General features: G+C 35.3%; 1 protein-coding gene and 1 long non-coding RNA gene across 3 annotated transcripts; one reads left to right on the plus strand and one right to left on the minus strand.

The window, feature by feature from the left end:
- Nucleotides 1-2567: 2567 nt before the first annotated feature.
- LOC116173711 lies at nt 2568-10122 on the minus strand. Of its 2 annotated transcripts, XR_004145977.1 has the most exons (4): nt 9970-10122; nt 7667-7835; nt 7531-7616; nt 2568-2698 (listed from the first exon to the last, which is right to left on the minus strand). It is a non-coding gene; the product is annotated as an uncharacterized LOC116173711 (long non-coding RNA). The 2 variants fall into 2 exon arrangements; XR_004145976.1 differs by lacking the exon at nt 9970-10122 and having other exon boundaries at nt 7667-8423.
- A 596-nt stretch (nt 10123-10718) lies between these two features.
- LOC116173706 (anaphase-promoting complex subunit 2-like) lies at nt 10719-14454 on the plus strand. Its single transcript, XM_031491362.1, has 8 exons — nt 10719-10876; nt 10928-11548; nt 11605-11761; nt 12706-12964; nt 13009-13163; nt 13209-13748; nt 13798-14036; nt 14140-14454. The coding sequence occupies exons 1-8, from the start codon at nt 10796-10798 to the stop codon at nt 14350-14352; spliced, it is 2265 nt and encodes a 754-aa protein (XP_031347222.1). The 5' UTR covers nt 10719-10795; the 3' UTR covers nt 14353-14454.
- Nucleotides 14455-16381: the final 1927 nt, after the last annotated feature.

Consider the following 16381-nt stretch of genomic DNA (forward strand, 5'->3'; position numbering starts at 1 on the left):
AAAAAATGTCGAACCACCCTATTCAGGTATTGATCACTAAGATTATATCCCACTTCAATGAATACCGTCAAATAAGCAAACTTTAATACTAAACCCCGTCTCAAATATACATACACGCGTTCAAATGGGTGAAAAAATGTATTGCTTCATCACATTTCCAGAATGACGACAAGTATGCTCTATTGAATGCGACAAGTAGGGTGGTCTCTATGTTATAAATATTTGAAAGTTCTTTCTTAATTATCGTACATGGTACTAAAGTTATGGCACTTTCACAGATGAGGGTAATCCTACGCTATGGATGCACAATAGGACCAGGGTACTCTTTGCCTACGCTAATAGGTGAACAGGAGAACCAGAGAGTCCTCAGAAGTTGACTGAATTTTATGGTCATCATGTTTGATTCCTCCAACATCCCAGTCTACAGAGACGTCGGAGGCGGACTGCTCAGGTTTGCTTTAAACTTAAATAACAATCTGTCGGTGGGGATTAATTGTCTTGCAAATGAACAAGTGCATCCTTTATCAGCACCTTTTGCGCCCACCACTAATTCCATGGAATTGTTTGATACAATCTCGTTTTGTGATTTATTTTGATTTTTAATTAATTGGCGATTTTAACACCCCCTTTTTAAAAGCCGCTCAGGGCACGTGGCTTACCTGCTCCACACTAGATGTGCTTCTGCTTACAACTTGAGCCTAAACTATATTACAGTGACGAAGCGACCGTCACCTCGTAATTGCGTATTACAGGTGAGTAGCAAAATTGCGCACGTTTCCGCGACGGGTGCTATATTATGCCTCTAACTAAATGATGTCATTTTCTGGGAGGTTGTAGAAAAAGGTATAGGTACCATATATTTCGCATTGATACATAATATAAATTTTTGATAACAAGTAGTGGTTTATTAAAGAACAAATAACTAGGGGCCCGCCTCAATTCTGGCAACAGGGCTTCAGAAAAGATGTGGGAGTCACGCCATCGAGTGATCACAATGCTGTTTGATGTCTACTGCTTTCCCGTTGAAAGGGATACCACTCCTTCATTAGGATCTGTACGCCCCAATCATTTAATGTACCTATGTGGTTATAGCATAATCAAAAATAAATTTCACATTATTTAAAAATGTGGGGGGGGGGGGGCTCAAATGTTTTCATTGCGCTAATATTACGATCTCGATCTATTTACACAGGGTACTAGGATATATGTACAGTGTATATACAGAATATAAGAGGTTTTCTGTGAAGCCAAAGGAACAATATCCGATTTAATTACATGGCAGATGGCAGATCTTTATTTGTTTTAAAAAGTTATTTTGGATGCATAAAATTAGGCGCCCTTCGGAAGAGATTTTGTTATTTAAAAGTGGACACAGGGAAAATATCACACTTAAATCCCTATGTCTACTTTTTAAATATCACTGTATACTAGTACATAGGTATGTAGCTGATGTAGCATCTATTTCTCTATATCGCAGTTACATGATGTTATTTTTATTTCTAAAGGCACATTTGCGTTGTGTGTGCTTCTTACACTATAGGTACGCCAAATAACGGGGGAGCAGTGAAATGGGCGATTTTAAAACAGCTGTCAAAAATTAAAGACATTATAAAAAATTGTATTCATGTCATCGTAATCTACATAAAAAAGCATTCAAAATAGTTAGATTTTCAGTTTTTAAAGATGACGTCCCTCTCCCACCCAGTACTCACATCAGAGGCGCGTCGGAAAATTTTCCATAACGTCTTATGGGGCCCTAGGCCATCGCTTGATTGATGATACCACTCCTAATTTCGAAAAAAAATACAAAGGGCTGTAATTTTTGAACTAGTAGCCCAATCTTGGAACTGTTTGAAATTATGGATTCTACAGGCCACATTCTATAAGAAAATTTTTTTCCGGGTCGATCTGAGACAATTTTTTTTCCGGCCTCAAAAAAAGGCAGTGTATAACCTTCCATTTTTACCAAAAATCGACTGCAAAATTTCTCGGGAAAAAACTTTTTCTTATTAATGTTGGTGCGTAGAATCCAAAACGATTCGTACTTTTTCGATTAGACGTCGGGACTCAAAAGAAGGCAGTGTATAACCTTCCTTTTTTACCAAAAATCGACTGCACCAAAATTTCTCGGGAAAACACTTTTTCTTATTAATTTTGGTGCGTAGAATCCAAAACAATTCGTACTTTTTCGATCAGACCTCTCAATCAAAAATCCTACTTCCATTGCATCTTATGCTAGAGAGAGATGGGGGGGTAGGGCATCAAATCGATCCCGATGCCACGGTCCAGTCGTTCGAAAAGGTTACCACATGGGTTTCAAAATGGAGACCTCCAGGCGATGAATTTTTTTTTAGTCAATTCACTTCGATTGCCGACAAGTTTCTGGAGATGGAGGGGTACGCCATCCAATAATCCTGATGCTGTGTCGACACCATGCAGTCGTTATGAAAGATTACCACGTTTTCATATGTGGTTAATTCATCACTTTGGTTGCCCATGGTTTGTAGAAATGGGACGGTGACAAGTTCTTCATGGATTGAAAGGTAAAGTTTTGATGTTCAGTAAATTTATTAACAAAGACACCTTCAGTCACAATTTATATACATTTGAAAATAGCTATTTTATTGTTATAGGGAGCCATCCTTTTCTCCTTGGAAGTTCTACAGGGGAAGGTGCGGTAAGGAAACCACGTCCAAATCTGGAAAATACAAAGTCATTGTAAGTCCAGTCAATTTTTAGTACTAAAAAGCATTCAAAAATTTGTAATCATTGCCAGTAAAATCCACGCCTCGTACGAAAGGGCACAATGTAAGCCATATTTTAATTATTATTATGTACACAAATACAAAATATAATAAAAAATTCAACAAAATGTATATACAGTGATTCAAAAAATTAAAAGTGATTCAAAAAAGTTTAAAATGATTCAAAAAAGTGAAATTTGATTCAAAAAAGTTTAAAAGTGATTCAAAAAAGGTAAAAGTGATTCAAAAAAGTTTAAAGTGATTCAAAAAAGTTTAAAGTGATTCAAAAAAGTTTAAAGTGATTCAAAAAAGTTTAAAGTGATTCAAAAAAGTGATTAAAAGTGATTCAAAAAAGTTTAAAGTGATTCAAAAAAGTTTAAAGTGATTCAAAAAAGTTTAAAGTGATTCAAAAAAGTTTAAAGTGATTCAAAAAAGTTTAAAGTGATTCGAAAAAGTTTAAAGTGATTCAAAAAAGTTTTGAAACACCTTTTTCTTTTTTGAATCACTTTTAACTTTTTTGAATCACTTTTAAACTTTTTTGAATCACTTTAAACTTTTTTGAATCACTTTTACCTTTTTTGAATCACTTTTAAACTTTTTTGAATCACTTTTACCTTTTTTGAATCACTTTTAAACTTTTTTGAATCACTTTAAACTTTTTTGAATCACTTACCTTTTTTGAATCACTTTTAAACTTTTTTGAATCACTTTAAACTTTTTTGAATCACTTTTACCTTTTTTGAATCATTTTTAACCTTTTTTGAATTTCTTTTAACTTTTTTGAATCACTTTTAAACTTTTTTTAATTTCTTTTAACTTTTTTGAATCACTTTTAAACTTTTTTGAATACTTTTAACTTTTTTGATTCACTTTTAAACTTTTTTGAATTTCTTTTATCTTTTCTTGAATCACTCTTGAACTATTTTAAGCACTTTTAACATTTTTGAATTTCAGTTAATTTTTTTTAATCACAAACGTTTTTGCTTATCACTTTTTTTGAATCATTACTTTTGTGAATTTTTTTAACGTTTTTGTTGAATTGTTTTGAATTCCCTGGACTTTTTACCTTTTACTTTGAGGAGTTTTCATAGTTGTAGTTGGTTCTGTTAAGAGACTGCAGTTTACTGTTTAGGCACTGAGTTCATCACCCCAGTGCAGTTTAGACGTAGGTATAGAGTATGTTAAAGAAGTTTCCCACAATGAAAAATTTCATATGTAATGTATTTTAATGAAGTAGGTAGGTATGTCTTTTTTGTAATCGATAAGTTGAAAAATAAATAACTCGATAAGTATTTTTTTGTCACCAATTTTGTTTTGCTTCCTATGACCTGTGTTTCATTATACCTAAATGACTATCCCTCAGGGTAGATCAGTGACCTTTCTCCAAAGAGTATTCGGTCTTCGCATAAGTTTTGGATGGTTAGCGATTGAGTAGGTAGGTACTGCTAGAGACGTCTAAAAAGTGAAATCGGATTGTAGGTATATTTTGATTCGGTAAGACTATGAAAGAAGGGGGACTGACAATATCCTATCATTGATTAAACAAGTGCTTGTTTACAATGAAGGTATATAAGGTAAGGAATACATAATAAAACTTAAAAATTTGAACTGTATAGAAACATACGAAGGTAATGAACGTAATTTTTACGTACGTATACGTAAGCGATATGCAACGCTTGCGCATAGTCGCAAAAGTTGAAAATGTTGCAAAGTTACGTACGGTCAAAGTAGTATGATCTTTGGTTTATTGTAAACTTTACGGAAACGATACGAATATGTACGAGTTATGGTTTATGAAATATTTACGTATACGTTCATTGTAAACAAACACTTAGTGTGTATAATCAATGATCCTAGCAAGGGCAATACGTATTGAAGCAAATTTTCGTATCACGACCATATTCTCGGTGCACAAAACTTTACTTTTCGTTTATTCCATAATCTGTTTCATTGCTTGACCAGTGGTGTACCTCCATTGTACTTATTGTATAATAACAAAGCAAAACTTGTTGAATCGTTCAAATGTTGCTTCCACATTTTAAAGTAGGTACAAACCGCTTGAAAATTATTTAAAAATTTGTAGATGGTGCCCTTGTGCATCTACGCCTCATATTTAATTATTACCTACTAATTTTAGTCTTAGATTTTGCCCTGTGCTACATACAGGGGGTCCCAATTAAAAGTTGAACCCCGAATACCTCTGTGCTCGACCACGAAATTAAACCCCATTCGTTTGATTCCATTAGGTGGGTGGCACATAATTCCATTGCGTTACAAGAAATATACATTATTCCAATGGAAGAATTAATTCTAATTTGATAAGGATTAAGGCGTAGTTTTATAGGGATGAAGAGGGAGATTAAAAAAATAAAAGAAGAATTGGTAAGGGAAAATAAGAAAAATAAGGCAAAGATTATTAAATAAGGAGAGAGATAAGTTTTAGTCGGAAAATAAAAAGGATGTTTGTATAGAAAAATGAAAAAGTATAATTTTGCAGGATTCATTGAATGGAGTGAAAAGGTAGGTAAATAAACTGAAGTGGAAAAAATAAATGCAAAATTAAATTCGGGAAGTTTAAAGAAAATTGCGATATTTCGAAGGTGTATTCATGAAAGCGAAAATAAGAAAAAAAGCTGTTCCTAGTTAGGTACAAAGCTATAAGCATCCAGTGTTCTGAGTCAAAGGTGGTCTAATTCGGCTAAATTTTTTAAAACAAGGTAAAAATGTGATTGTGCCTCCTGATTTAGTACCGTCAAACTACTATTTATTACCAACGCTCATAAAACAATTAAAGGTTTTCAACAATCAAGGCATATGTGCCGTTCAGCAATACTTTATAGATCAAACTGAAGAATTAGGTAGGTACGTTTACAATTACTGTATAAACGTTCTACTATACAGGCTGTTTCACGCAAACCTAAAAGTATTCAGACTCTATAATTTAAATCTGCAAATTTGCATGCCAACATAGTTTTTTTTTAATTTATCCAGTTAAGACATTGTCAAAAATGTGTATGGACATGTCACAAATGTACAGTGAGGTATTCACAAACAATACAAAGTACAACAAACAAAAACTATTAAAACCTACGAGTAAAAAATCAGAGGAGAGAATATAACGGTGGTGGGAAAATAGCATAGCATGCGACAGTTAAGTCTCCATCATATTACTTTCTTTGCGCTAGTCAGTTATGTCGACTTGACTTATCATAAAACAGAAGAGGCGATGTCAGTTTTGTTTTACTACACCACTGCCAATAATGACGCGTTGCCCCCCACTCTTATAACTTCCTTTTTGTCCATATCCGTCTCGACCCCTTTTAATGCAAGGTTCCTTTCTTTTATTTTTTACTCGTAGAAAACATACTAAAAATCTATCGACGGAAAATATTATTATATAATCATCACTTCCGGTTTTGCCGGATGTGGATAGTAACTTTCTTATTTTAAATATAGAACTAGGTAGATATTGCATTTTCGAAATTATATGAAAATCTACATCTTTTGATACCACATTTCCTTATACCCAGCATCAAGGGTTTTCAAATTATTAAAGATTTGTCCAAATTTTTGACATTATTGTGATATAAACTGTCATGAACAACAAAAATGATAAAAATTATAACCATAAACAATTTATGTCTGACAGATCTGCGATAACGCGTTTATTTCAAGGCCTCCTAAGAAAATTATGCATAACGCTCACAATGTTAGAAAATCTAAAATAAAACGAAAAGCATAACAGATAGGCATAGGGAATGTAATAATTGATCAATGTAGAATTTTCTCGACATTTAAAAAAAAATAATAGCAGATTCCATTTGTAAAAATCAACTTTTTAAGGTTCAAGCTATTAAACTTGACCATTAATTTCAAAACACCCTGTAGAAGGGCCATCAAAATTTAAATCATTAGCGTGTTAGCATCACGCCAGTATTGTTGATTTTGGAACACTTTTTGAAAGCGCTAAAGAAAAGCAGCGAAATGTCAAAAATTTGGAGAAATCTTGTTGAAAACTTTTGATGCTGATGGGTATAGGGAAATGTGGTACCTACCTATCAAACGACATAGATTTTCATGTAGATTTCGAAAATGCAATATGTAGGGTGTTTTATTTAAAATAAGAAAGTTGGTGTCCACATCCAGTAAAACCGAAAGTGGAATGATCACGATAATATTTTCCTTCGATAGATTATAAAAAAATATGTTGGTATTCAGATTTAAATTTAAATTAATGGGAGTCTGAACACTTTTAGGTACCGGTGAAATAGCCTGTACATACAGTGCTATTTATTAAGAAGTAGACATAGATATTAACGTGTATTTTTTTCTCTGTGTCTTTTAAATGACAAAACATATTCTGAAAGGCGCCTAATTTTATGCAACTAACGTTTTCTTCAGTTGAATACAACACACACGAACGATAATAAAAATACAGAAGCCAAATCGGCAATATTCAAATTAATATAACAGCGAGATCTTTATTTGTTATAAGAAGTTATTTTAGTTGCATAAAACTAGTGCCATTCAGAAGAGATTTTCGCATTTAAAAGTAGACAGGGAATAACAATATACATTCATGCCTTATGTCTACTTCTTAATAAATAGCACTGTATACTATCATACTATATTACTATGTTGAGAAATTATTTTAGAATATTATGGTGTTTTATATGCTAGATTACATACAAATTAGTAAAACGTCGAAAAAAATCACCAAAAGTTAAAAATTCTATCAAGTCACTTAGTGGTAAATATGAATCGAATTGCCTATGACATTACTTACCAGAAAATTTGTGATTTTCCATATTGTAGAAGTTGCTTCGGAAAAAAACAATCTGGAATACGAAATTTGGTGGACAGTGCTCACATCTGCAATGTAGTAAACATATAATGTAGCCCATTAGGTTCAATGCTCTTACCTTTGGCATTTTTCTGACAATGCGGGCGCGTTGATCAGCGACCTTGCTCCAAATGTGTAACCGCACAGTTGCTCTGTGTCAATTCGAAGAATATTTGGTCTTTGCAGCAATTTGAAGTGGGTAGCATAGTGTCGTGGTTTTTGGATTCATCAACGTGGTCACATATATGCTAAAATGATATATCCTGTGACATAAGTATATTACGGTAAGGTGGGAAATTATATGTGTCAAAGGAAGTAAACCAGATAACAAACAACGTAGGTAAGTATATAAAGGGTGGATTTATGTTGGAGCCGCGCTCTGCATTAATGTGATGTTTCGATACGATTAGCGTAGGGCTCATCGCTCATTAGTCATTACATGAAGTTTTACATCGTCCTCGTAAATATTATTAGCTATACTTAGTACTGTTATTTTTAGCACTTTTACCAACTAGGTAATACGTTGGAAGGCGTATTATGGCCACTATATCCGTCCTACAGATTTTAAGATATTTGGTTCGTTCTTTCTGCATTCCCTATCTTATAGCCTCAATCAAGAAAAAGGTTATTGATAATTAAATTGCGCAGAGTGCGCAATGCTATCCAGATCCTTCTTATTTTTATAGGTATTTTTTGGAAATTGTTGCTTCAAGGCAGAGCTGGGAAGTAATCGATTACAATAGTAATCAGTAATCGAATACAAATTTTCTGAAGTAAACAATTACTGTAATTAAATACTTTTATGACAAAGTAGGTAATTGTAATCAGTAGGTACTTTTTTTGAGTAATCATCCCAGCTCTGCTTCAAGGATCGGTAAACATAAACATAAATAAACCAAAGAATTTCATTTCCCTCTCAACTATAATAATTTTACATATTTAAAATATTGTGCTACCTTTCACTGGAATTAATGTTTTTATTACTACAGCTGTTATGTAACGGAGGCCGACATTCACACCAAGGGCTCACGGTACGAAGAATACTCATACTATATATCAGTTCTGTTAATGGTTTAGATAAGAGCTCGGGGGCCCGCCTTTGGCTAGTACATGACCTGTCTAATTATAAAATGGAGTTAGGGTTTCCGAGCCCCATTTTATAACAGTACCTACTAAAATATGATATTAAAATTCAAATATTCAGGAGTCATAAAAATATCACAAAATAAGAGATGGTAGCAAAATACCACTGCAAATAAATTCAATAAATGTATTTTGCCCTCACATAAAATAAACAAAAACCTCCCATCCATGGTACATTATACAAAATCTCCCAAATACCCTAAACTATCTAACCACCCTGTAGGTATATGAATCTCAAATGGAAAGCACCCACACCTATGGAAAATTCACCTCCAACTTTCTACGTAACAAAACTATAATACGCCCTAAATTATCATAATATCGCATCCTGTACAAGTAATAAAATTTCACCTAGTACTCGTGGAGATATGCCAAGGACGAGAAGATATGCCAAGGACGTTAAACGTCCTTGAGATATGCTAACATTTGCTACACTATACATGGAAATGAATGAATGCAATTGCACAATTTGCAAAATTCCTACAGAAACGTAATACAAAATCTATTAAATCTACAGGCAGCCTAGGTATGATAATTACATATAGGTAATTACAAATGTAGAAAATAAAGGATACATATTTACCTAGATTTGTGAATCAAACACATATTCTACTACCTCGACCACAAACAACCACACAATAAACGACTAATTAATATACCCCCATGAAAAGCACGACGCGCAACCCCTCGCCAACTTCCGCCATTCAAAATTCGAATTGTTAAGATTCGCGGTTAAAAATTTACATTGGCGTAACTTGCGTTTTTTCTCGATAAATTAAATGCATCAAAGCGGGAATAATTCCAATTTAAAATTGCCATATACCGTTAACATCTCATTGACGCTATTATCGTTGGTCGATGACTGAAGAATGATCCCTTAAAAACCGGAAAAAACTGGAACCGAAACCGAAAATGATTGTAGTCACAGAATCGGAATCCTTAAAAAATAATTCTACCTAATACATTTATGGGTTACAACCCCTGGTTATATATAAGTATAAATTTTAATTCACTTGGTACTGTTTAAGTTTTTAAAAGTACTCGTTCAAATTAAAGAAATGCAATCCAGTTGCAATGAAAAGTCAAATTAATTCCTTGTAAAATAGGTATAATTAGGCACCCATTCAAAAAAAGTGCGCTCATTTCCCTACTCCTCCAAAACTAAGGATTGCGTATTTTAATTTATTTATATTATATACAGAAACATGATCTACGCTTTCTTAAGTGATCAAAACTTACCCATTCCACGGGGAAAATATACATACTAACGGAGCACATACAACCGCACTTACTGGCGATTCATTCGCGAATGAATTACCTACATACGTAATATTATAACTTCAATGCCGATAAGCAGAAACAGATGCACGGTGTAAAATAAATAGAGACGTGTGAACCGCTCCCTCAATTATGAATCAATTTCACGGCCGTGCAATTTAAGAAAGAGACGGCAACAGTAGGTTCAGTCTATCACACTTCCGCTAATGGAGTCTTATAGAAGTTTTATTAACCAAATCGCGAACGCAGGCAAACCGAAAAAGACACGAAAAAATGTATAGAACATAAATTCAATAAATTGCAAAGGATTAAACTTCTTGCAAAAAAAAACACGAAGATCGTTTTTTTAAATTAATAATTTTATTTTCGTGATGTATGCAATACCTTTGAATGCGTTGATAATACGCTAAACGGTAAGATTGACACACTTCATTTTTTCTACAAAATTGCATGGCCTACCATGTGCGCAATAAAATATGTTTAGATCTCGCGCCATTATAGCAGAAACCGAAAATGAACGGGATAAAACACTTTTTCTTAGGTATAGATTTTGACCTGTAAAATCCAAAGCAATTTTTAATATTGTTTATCATTGATTCACTCTTTTGAAATAAATTCATTTGCAAAAATCATCATCCATTTATGATCACCCCGTATCTGCAGTTTTTTAAATTTAGGCGCCATTTTTTTGGTTTTGTTTACCTTCTATTCTGTAGTTTTTCATCATAACCTTAAAATAATGACTAGCAACTAGGAATTTAGCAAGAAAACTTCTAAAATTAGGCAAATGGATGCAAATGTTGATTTGAAGAAATCATGGATTATGATAAAACATACGTTTCCTATTTTGGATAATAACTTTAATTGGGTTTGCATGTAAAGTTGCTTTAAATAGTTATAATTTTATGTTTACTTGCAGCCCTATGCCCAAACCACGGACGCACAGTTATTCGAAACAATAAACTTAATTAATCGTTTTGGACTAAATGCTACAATTAAGTCGTTAATTATAAGTAAATTTGAAGAGCATGTGAGGAAATTTGTTGTTCCAAAATTTTGGGCATTTTTCACAACCGATATCAACGTTGGCGAAGGTTTCGGCAATTTCTTTAAAGCGGTTGATTATTTGTACACTTTCTTCACAAATCATATCCATTTAATTGGCAATACTAGTTTGCTTTGCAACAGTAAGCCTATTTACAATGCCGAAAACGCCACAGACAGCTTAAAATTAATAATACGAGCCACTCTCCTCTCCCAATTGCCGTTAAATTACAATAAGATCATTGAAGAGTTTTATGAGACCGCTTTAAAGTTGGAAAACAACGACGACACCGCCTGCCCGGTTTGCGGTAATGAGCCGGAGTGCTCGTGTTTAATTTACTTTCACGCGACCAACTCCAAATTGGTTGAGTTAAAGTTGTTGGAGCCGCTGTGCGGACAGGTGCTTACTTCGTTGATCTACGGCTACATCGAGTCCTACATCAATAAGACGTGTAAGGACAATTTCGATAACTCCTACATCGACGCATTGGAAAAGGTTAGACGGCGTTTGTTTTGTAAACGATCGCGCACCTCTCTCTCTCTCTGTTTTAGTGGTTGGATCAGTTTATTATTAATTGGTTGCGGAAGGTGTACGGCTGTGACGGTTCCTCTGAATTGCAGGAGCAGGAATATAAGCAGAAATTAACAAATCTTTTGTACGAGACGTACACAAAAGTTAGAATTAATCAACTTTTCAATATTATTATAGGTAATAAGTAATAAGCAAAGTGGTAAGTGGTGGTCTCTGCCATAGATAGGGATTTCTGTCACTGTTACTCATTAGGAAACTGAACATTAATATTCATATCAAATAATAGGCTGCTCTATGCATCCGCGAGAGTGGGACAGAGATCCCCTTGTGGCTCTCTCTCTGTCGGATCACGCTGGTCGACGAAGCGCGCGTGCCAGTATAATTATTATTATTTATAGTTCACTGTCATTAGATCATTACTGGTGGGTTTATAGAACCCTTAGCTTAGATCATTGAGAAATAGCGAATAGTAACAAAGGTATGGTTCCATTGGTTAGCAACGCACAACAAACCTTTGTTCCTATTGGCTATTTTTTCATGATCTAAAGATGCTAATGATTGTATAAACTCAGCATAAGAAATACCCAATAGAAAGAAAGGTCTGGTTTCGTTGGTTAGCGACGTACAATAAACTGGGTAGCGCAATAAACTTGGCTAAATCTTTATTATTAGTTCACTACCATTAGATCATTAAGAAATAGCCAATAGAACCAAAGGGTTATTAGCGATTCAGATTAACAGTGAGACATCTGGTGGCAGAATATTGTAATTACTATTGGTGGGATAAATAAGATCGCCGTTATTAACAGTGACCAAAAGTACTCAATATTGCAATTTTTATAGCTGTAAAAGTATCTATACTTTCATTTGCAATCATGTAATTACACCTTAAAGAGCAAGGATAGTTTAAAACGTTACATTTTATCACGTTATGTTCGAGAATTTCAAATGTGGTCAGTACAGTATAGCAACCAAAAATAACGATAATTTAAGAAATCGTCGTCTTAAGTCTTTAATTGTGAACAGTGCAATTACACAAACAACAATAAGGATAAGTTAAAGAATCATCGTCTAACGCATAACATTTGTATACTCACGTGAACATTATTTTCCAATCGAAGAATACCCCGAATCTTCACCGGCTTTAGAAGACTTAAGTAAATGTCTGCCAAAAACGGACCTGCGTCCCCTACTGACAAAGAAGTTGCAGAAGGCGATGGAAACGCGACTACTTCACCCTGGCGTTAGCACACCCGACATACTAACCGCATATGTAGCGTCTATCAGGTCAATGAGGATCTTAGATCCGTCAGGGTTACTACTCGATGTCGTCACGCAACCGATGCACGAGTACTTACGCAGTCGTGAGGACACAGTGAGGTAATTGTAGAACTTGAAGGCCACTTCTGCAAGTCTGTGCGTAGGTGTGTCGTTAGCAGTCTCACAGAGGAAGGTCCTAATGATCTAGCTGAAGAGTTGGTAAAAGGCGACGCTGTGCACGTCGACGAAACCGCAGCGTCAGACGAAGACACTGAAAATTGGGAGGCGTGGATGCCCGATCCTGTCGACGTCGATCCTAGTAAGTGTCTTTGGTTCAAAGCATCCATACCATAGAAATTTGCAGGTAAAACTTCAAATATACGCAGAAGCGCAGATATAATATCAATGTTAGTGAGTGTCTATGGCAGCAAAGAGCTCTTCATAAATGAATACCGCACCCTCCTAGCAGATCGCTTACTCTCACAGTTTTCGTGCGACACCGAAAAGGAAATACGCTACCTAGAACTTTTAAAATTGCGATTTGGCGACTCCCAATTGCATTACTGCGAGGTTATGCTGAAGGACATCAGCGACTCCAAACGGATTAACCATCACATTAAACAAGACGCGAACTATACCGATAATAGTTTTCCTATATCAGCATTGATCGTATCGGCGCAGTTCTGGCCCCCTTTCAAAGATGAACAGTTAGAATTGCATCCGAAAGTGTTGTCCCAAATGGAGACATTTACCAAAAGTTTCGAGGCTTTGAAGGGGAATCGGACGTTAAGCTGGAAAAACCACCTGGGCGTTGTCGACTTGGAGATCGAATTGAAGGATCGCGTTCTAAACTTGTCAGTTACGCCGGTTCATGCCGCAATTTTGATGCGATTTCAAGATCAAGGTGAGTAGTCAAAGGAATGATACCGATTTAGCTAAAGTTAAAATTCAAGACGACTGGTGTTTGGATAGGCTAAGTCGCACACTGCATATTCCCCCTATTATCTTAAGGAAAAAAATTAGATTTTGGTTATCGCACGGATTAATTGACGAATTTATGAAGGACTGTTTTTGTCTGGTGGAAGAGCACGATACCAACGTGCCAAATCTTAATGCAGATGTCGTGCTTGATGACTACGAATCTGAGAGCGTGATGGCTAGCACACAAGACCAACGCGAGGAGGAGCTCCAGGTATGCAAGTATAGTAGAAAACCCTTTCAAACATGTCAAGGTCTAGTTGATAGTTACTTATCGAAAACAAAAGGACTGCAATATTAAAATTCGTTTGTTTCAGACATTCTGGTCGTATATCATCGGCATGCTGATGAATTTGGATTCTTTGCCTTTGGAGAGGATACACCAAATGTTAAAAATGTTCGCGTTCCAAGGGCCTACGATTGAATGCAGTTTACAAGAGCTAACCCAGTTTTTAGATAGAAAAGTTAGGGAGCAAAAACTTGTTTTTTCAGGCGGTTTATATAAGTTACCCAAAAATGATATGTTGTAATTTTTTGTTTCTATAATAAATTTTTGTCTAATTGAGATATTGTATATGTATAAAATCGGTACATTACAAGATTCAATAATAAAGGGAGATTTTCGACTAGTAGCCTGTGTCCATTAGTACTCTACCACGAACTTATAAATTAAGATGGACTGCTGATCAAACAGTTGCCTAGAGGTAGAAATGGCCCTAGCATGGGCGCCGCCGTGATGTGTACATTTTAGTTATTTTCTAGGGGAATTTTCCTAGTGCAAGTTTTGAGACTATTGCAGCCTTGGAAAATGACATGTGTCACAGTAATTTATTTAGAAAACGTGAGGTAATGCTTGTTTATTAGTTGATTTGAATTTCGCGCCATATGAGTGCACATCATGGCGGCCCCCATGTAGGTGTCATTTGTTAATTCAGCATTAGCAGTCCATCTTAATTTATAAGTTCGTGTACTCTACCCAAACTACTAAAAGTTAAGTCTTTCTTCGTTGCGAGTTGTGAGATTGCTTTCCGGTGGTAGTTTATCCGGTTGACATGGGTTAAGCCTACCTCAAAAACCCGAGTACATAACGATTTCCGATATAATTTCCAGGCACTTTATTTTTGATTCCACACTGCACCCCGACACTCTGTAGCGCCGCCCCGTAGAAATGTTCAAAAAATGGCTCAACCAGTATTGTAAAACACTTTTCTTCATGTTTTTCTGAACACTATGCCGAAAACCGCATTTCGATACAAACTGTTTGCAAAAATGTAGAACGTTTGTCCTTATTTCCCTCGCCTAAAGTAATTAAGATTTAATTTAATTGTCTACCGATCGCTTATTTGTGTGGTACATGTTTGTTGTTTCATTGTATACATGATTGAACGAGCCCAAGGTACGACCTAGATAAGAGTTTTCATGTTAAATTTTTTTATTCTGTTCCCGGAATTACATCAGGTGTTAATTAAGAATTGGTTTTTTTAAATTCATTGAATTTTGGAGGCGGTTTTAAGACTGCTGAATTTTTTCAAATTAATAAAATTTGCGACAATATCGAGATTTTAGCCGTGAAGGTTGCTTTAGAAAAATTATCTTTGAAATAGTTAGTACCTTAATTGAGCTAGTTGGACAGGTGCTTGTGGGTGATTTAGTGACAGTCTGCCATTGAAATTTGACTCCCAACGTGGGACACATAGCAATACCTACCTTATCTCTTCTTCCCTGTCTTCTTCAATTGCAGCTTTTGCCTTAATTCTTAAACGTCAGTAATCTACTACTTGGAACGTTTGTTCCGTTGTCACCTTTTACACGAATATTGGGTGCTTTTCTTGAAGACAAGCTCGCCTTTTGTAGTGTTTAGCCACATTGTATGCTCTCCAGGTCTTCTTTTTGGTATTTGTCGCAGAAGGTACCGCCCCCCCACCCCTCAACCTTACGAGGGTCGAGAATTTTGGGGGGTGAATTACTCTTTACCGTTGCCCTACCTCCGCGACGTTACGTCTGTTGTAAAAAACCTCAATCATGTAAAAACTTAAATTTTATACATACGTTTTCTGGACTCATTAATATGTCTACCCCATCTCAGGCCTGGTTTACAGCTACCACTTATCACCAGGAAAGTTGTACGTGTTCAGAGATCAAACAAACCAACCAGCGACGAAATAAAATAAGCCAATGAGATACTTCGGGACGTGGAAAAACAAACAATCCTTAAATCATTGCTTGCAGAAAATTTCTCCATGCTACCTTAATTTCCATCTGCACTGAAATAACATTGCCATAGTTCAACACAGATTCGAAAGTTTTCAATTTACCGATTTTGACATCAACTCTCCCATGACCTACTCAAATCGTCTCATTCTACATGAAACAAATATTTTCTGAAAGACAGTATAAACAAGGCGGCCATTCACACTAAATTATGAATGTTATTCAACAGATGGACGAAGAAAAACCTCATTAGACATTAGGGGTATGTGTGACCTGTATGACCATCAGCAGTAAGAGTTGCTTCTACTCCTTCTGGACGGCGTACACAATTTCCGCTTACAGACCTAG

This window comes from Photinus pyralis, unplaced genomic scaffold (assembly GCF_008802855.1).
Source record: "Photinus pyralis isolate 1611_PpyrPB1 unplaced genomic scaffold, Ppyr1.3 Ppyr1.4_LG6, whole genome shotgun sequence".
NCBI classification, from domain to species: Eukaryota; Metazoa; Arthropoda; class Insecta; order Coleoptera; family Lampyridae; genus Photinus; species Photinus pyralis.

Coding starts and splice junctions, on each gene's coding strand:
- LOC116173706 (XM_031491362.1), top strand. CDS start 10,796: ATGGATGCAAATGTTGATTTGAAGAAATCATGGATTATGATAAAACAT. Junction 12,965..13,008: donor AGTCGTGAGGACACAGTGAG/GTAATTGTAGAA, acceptor GTCTGTGCGTAG/GTGTGTCGTTAGCAGTCTCA. Junction 13,164..13,208: donor TCCTGTCGACGTCGATCCTA/GTAAGTGTCTTT, acceptor AGAAATTTGCAG/GTAAAACTTCAAATATACGC.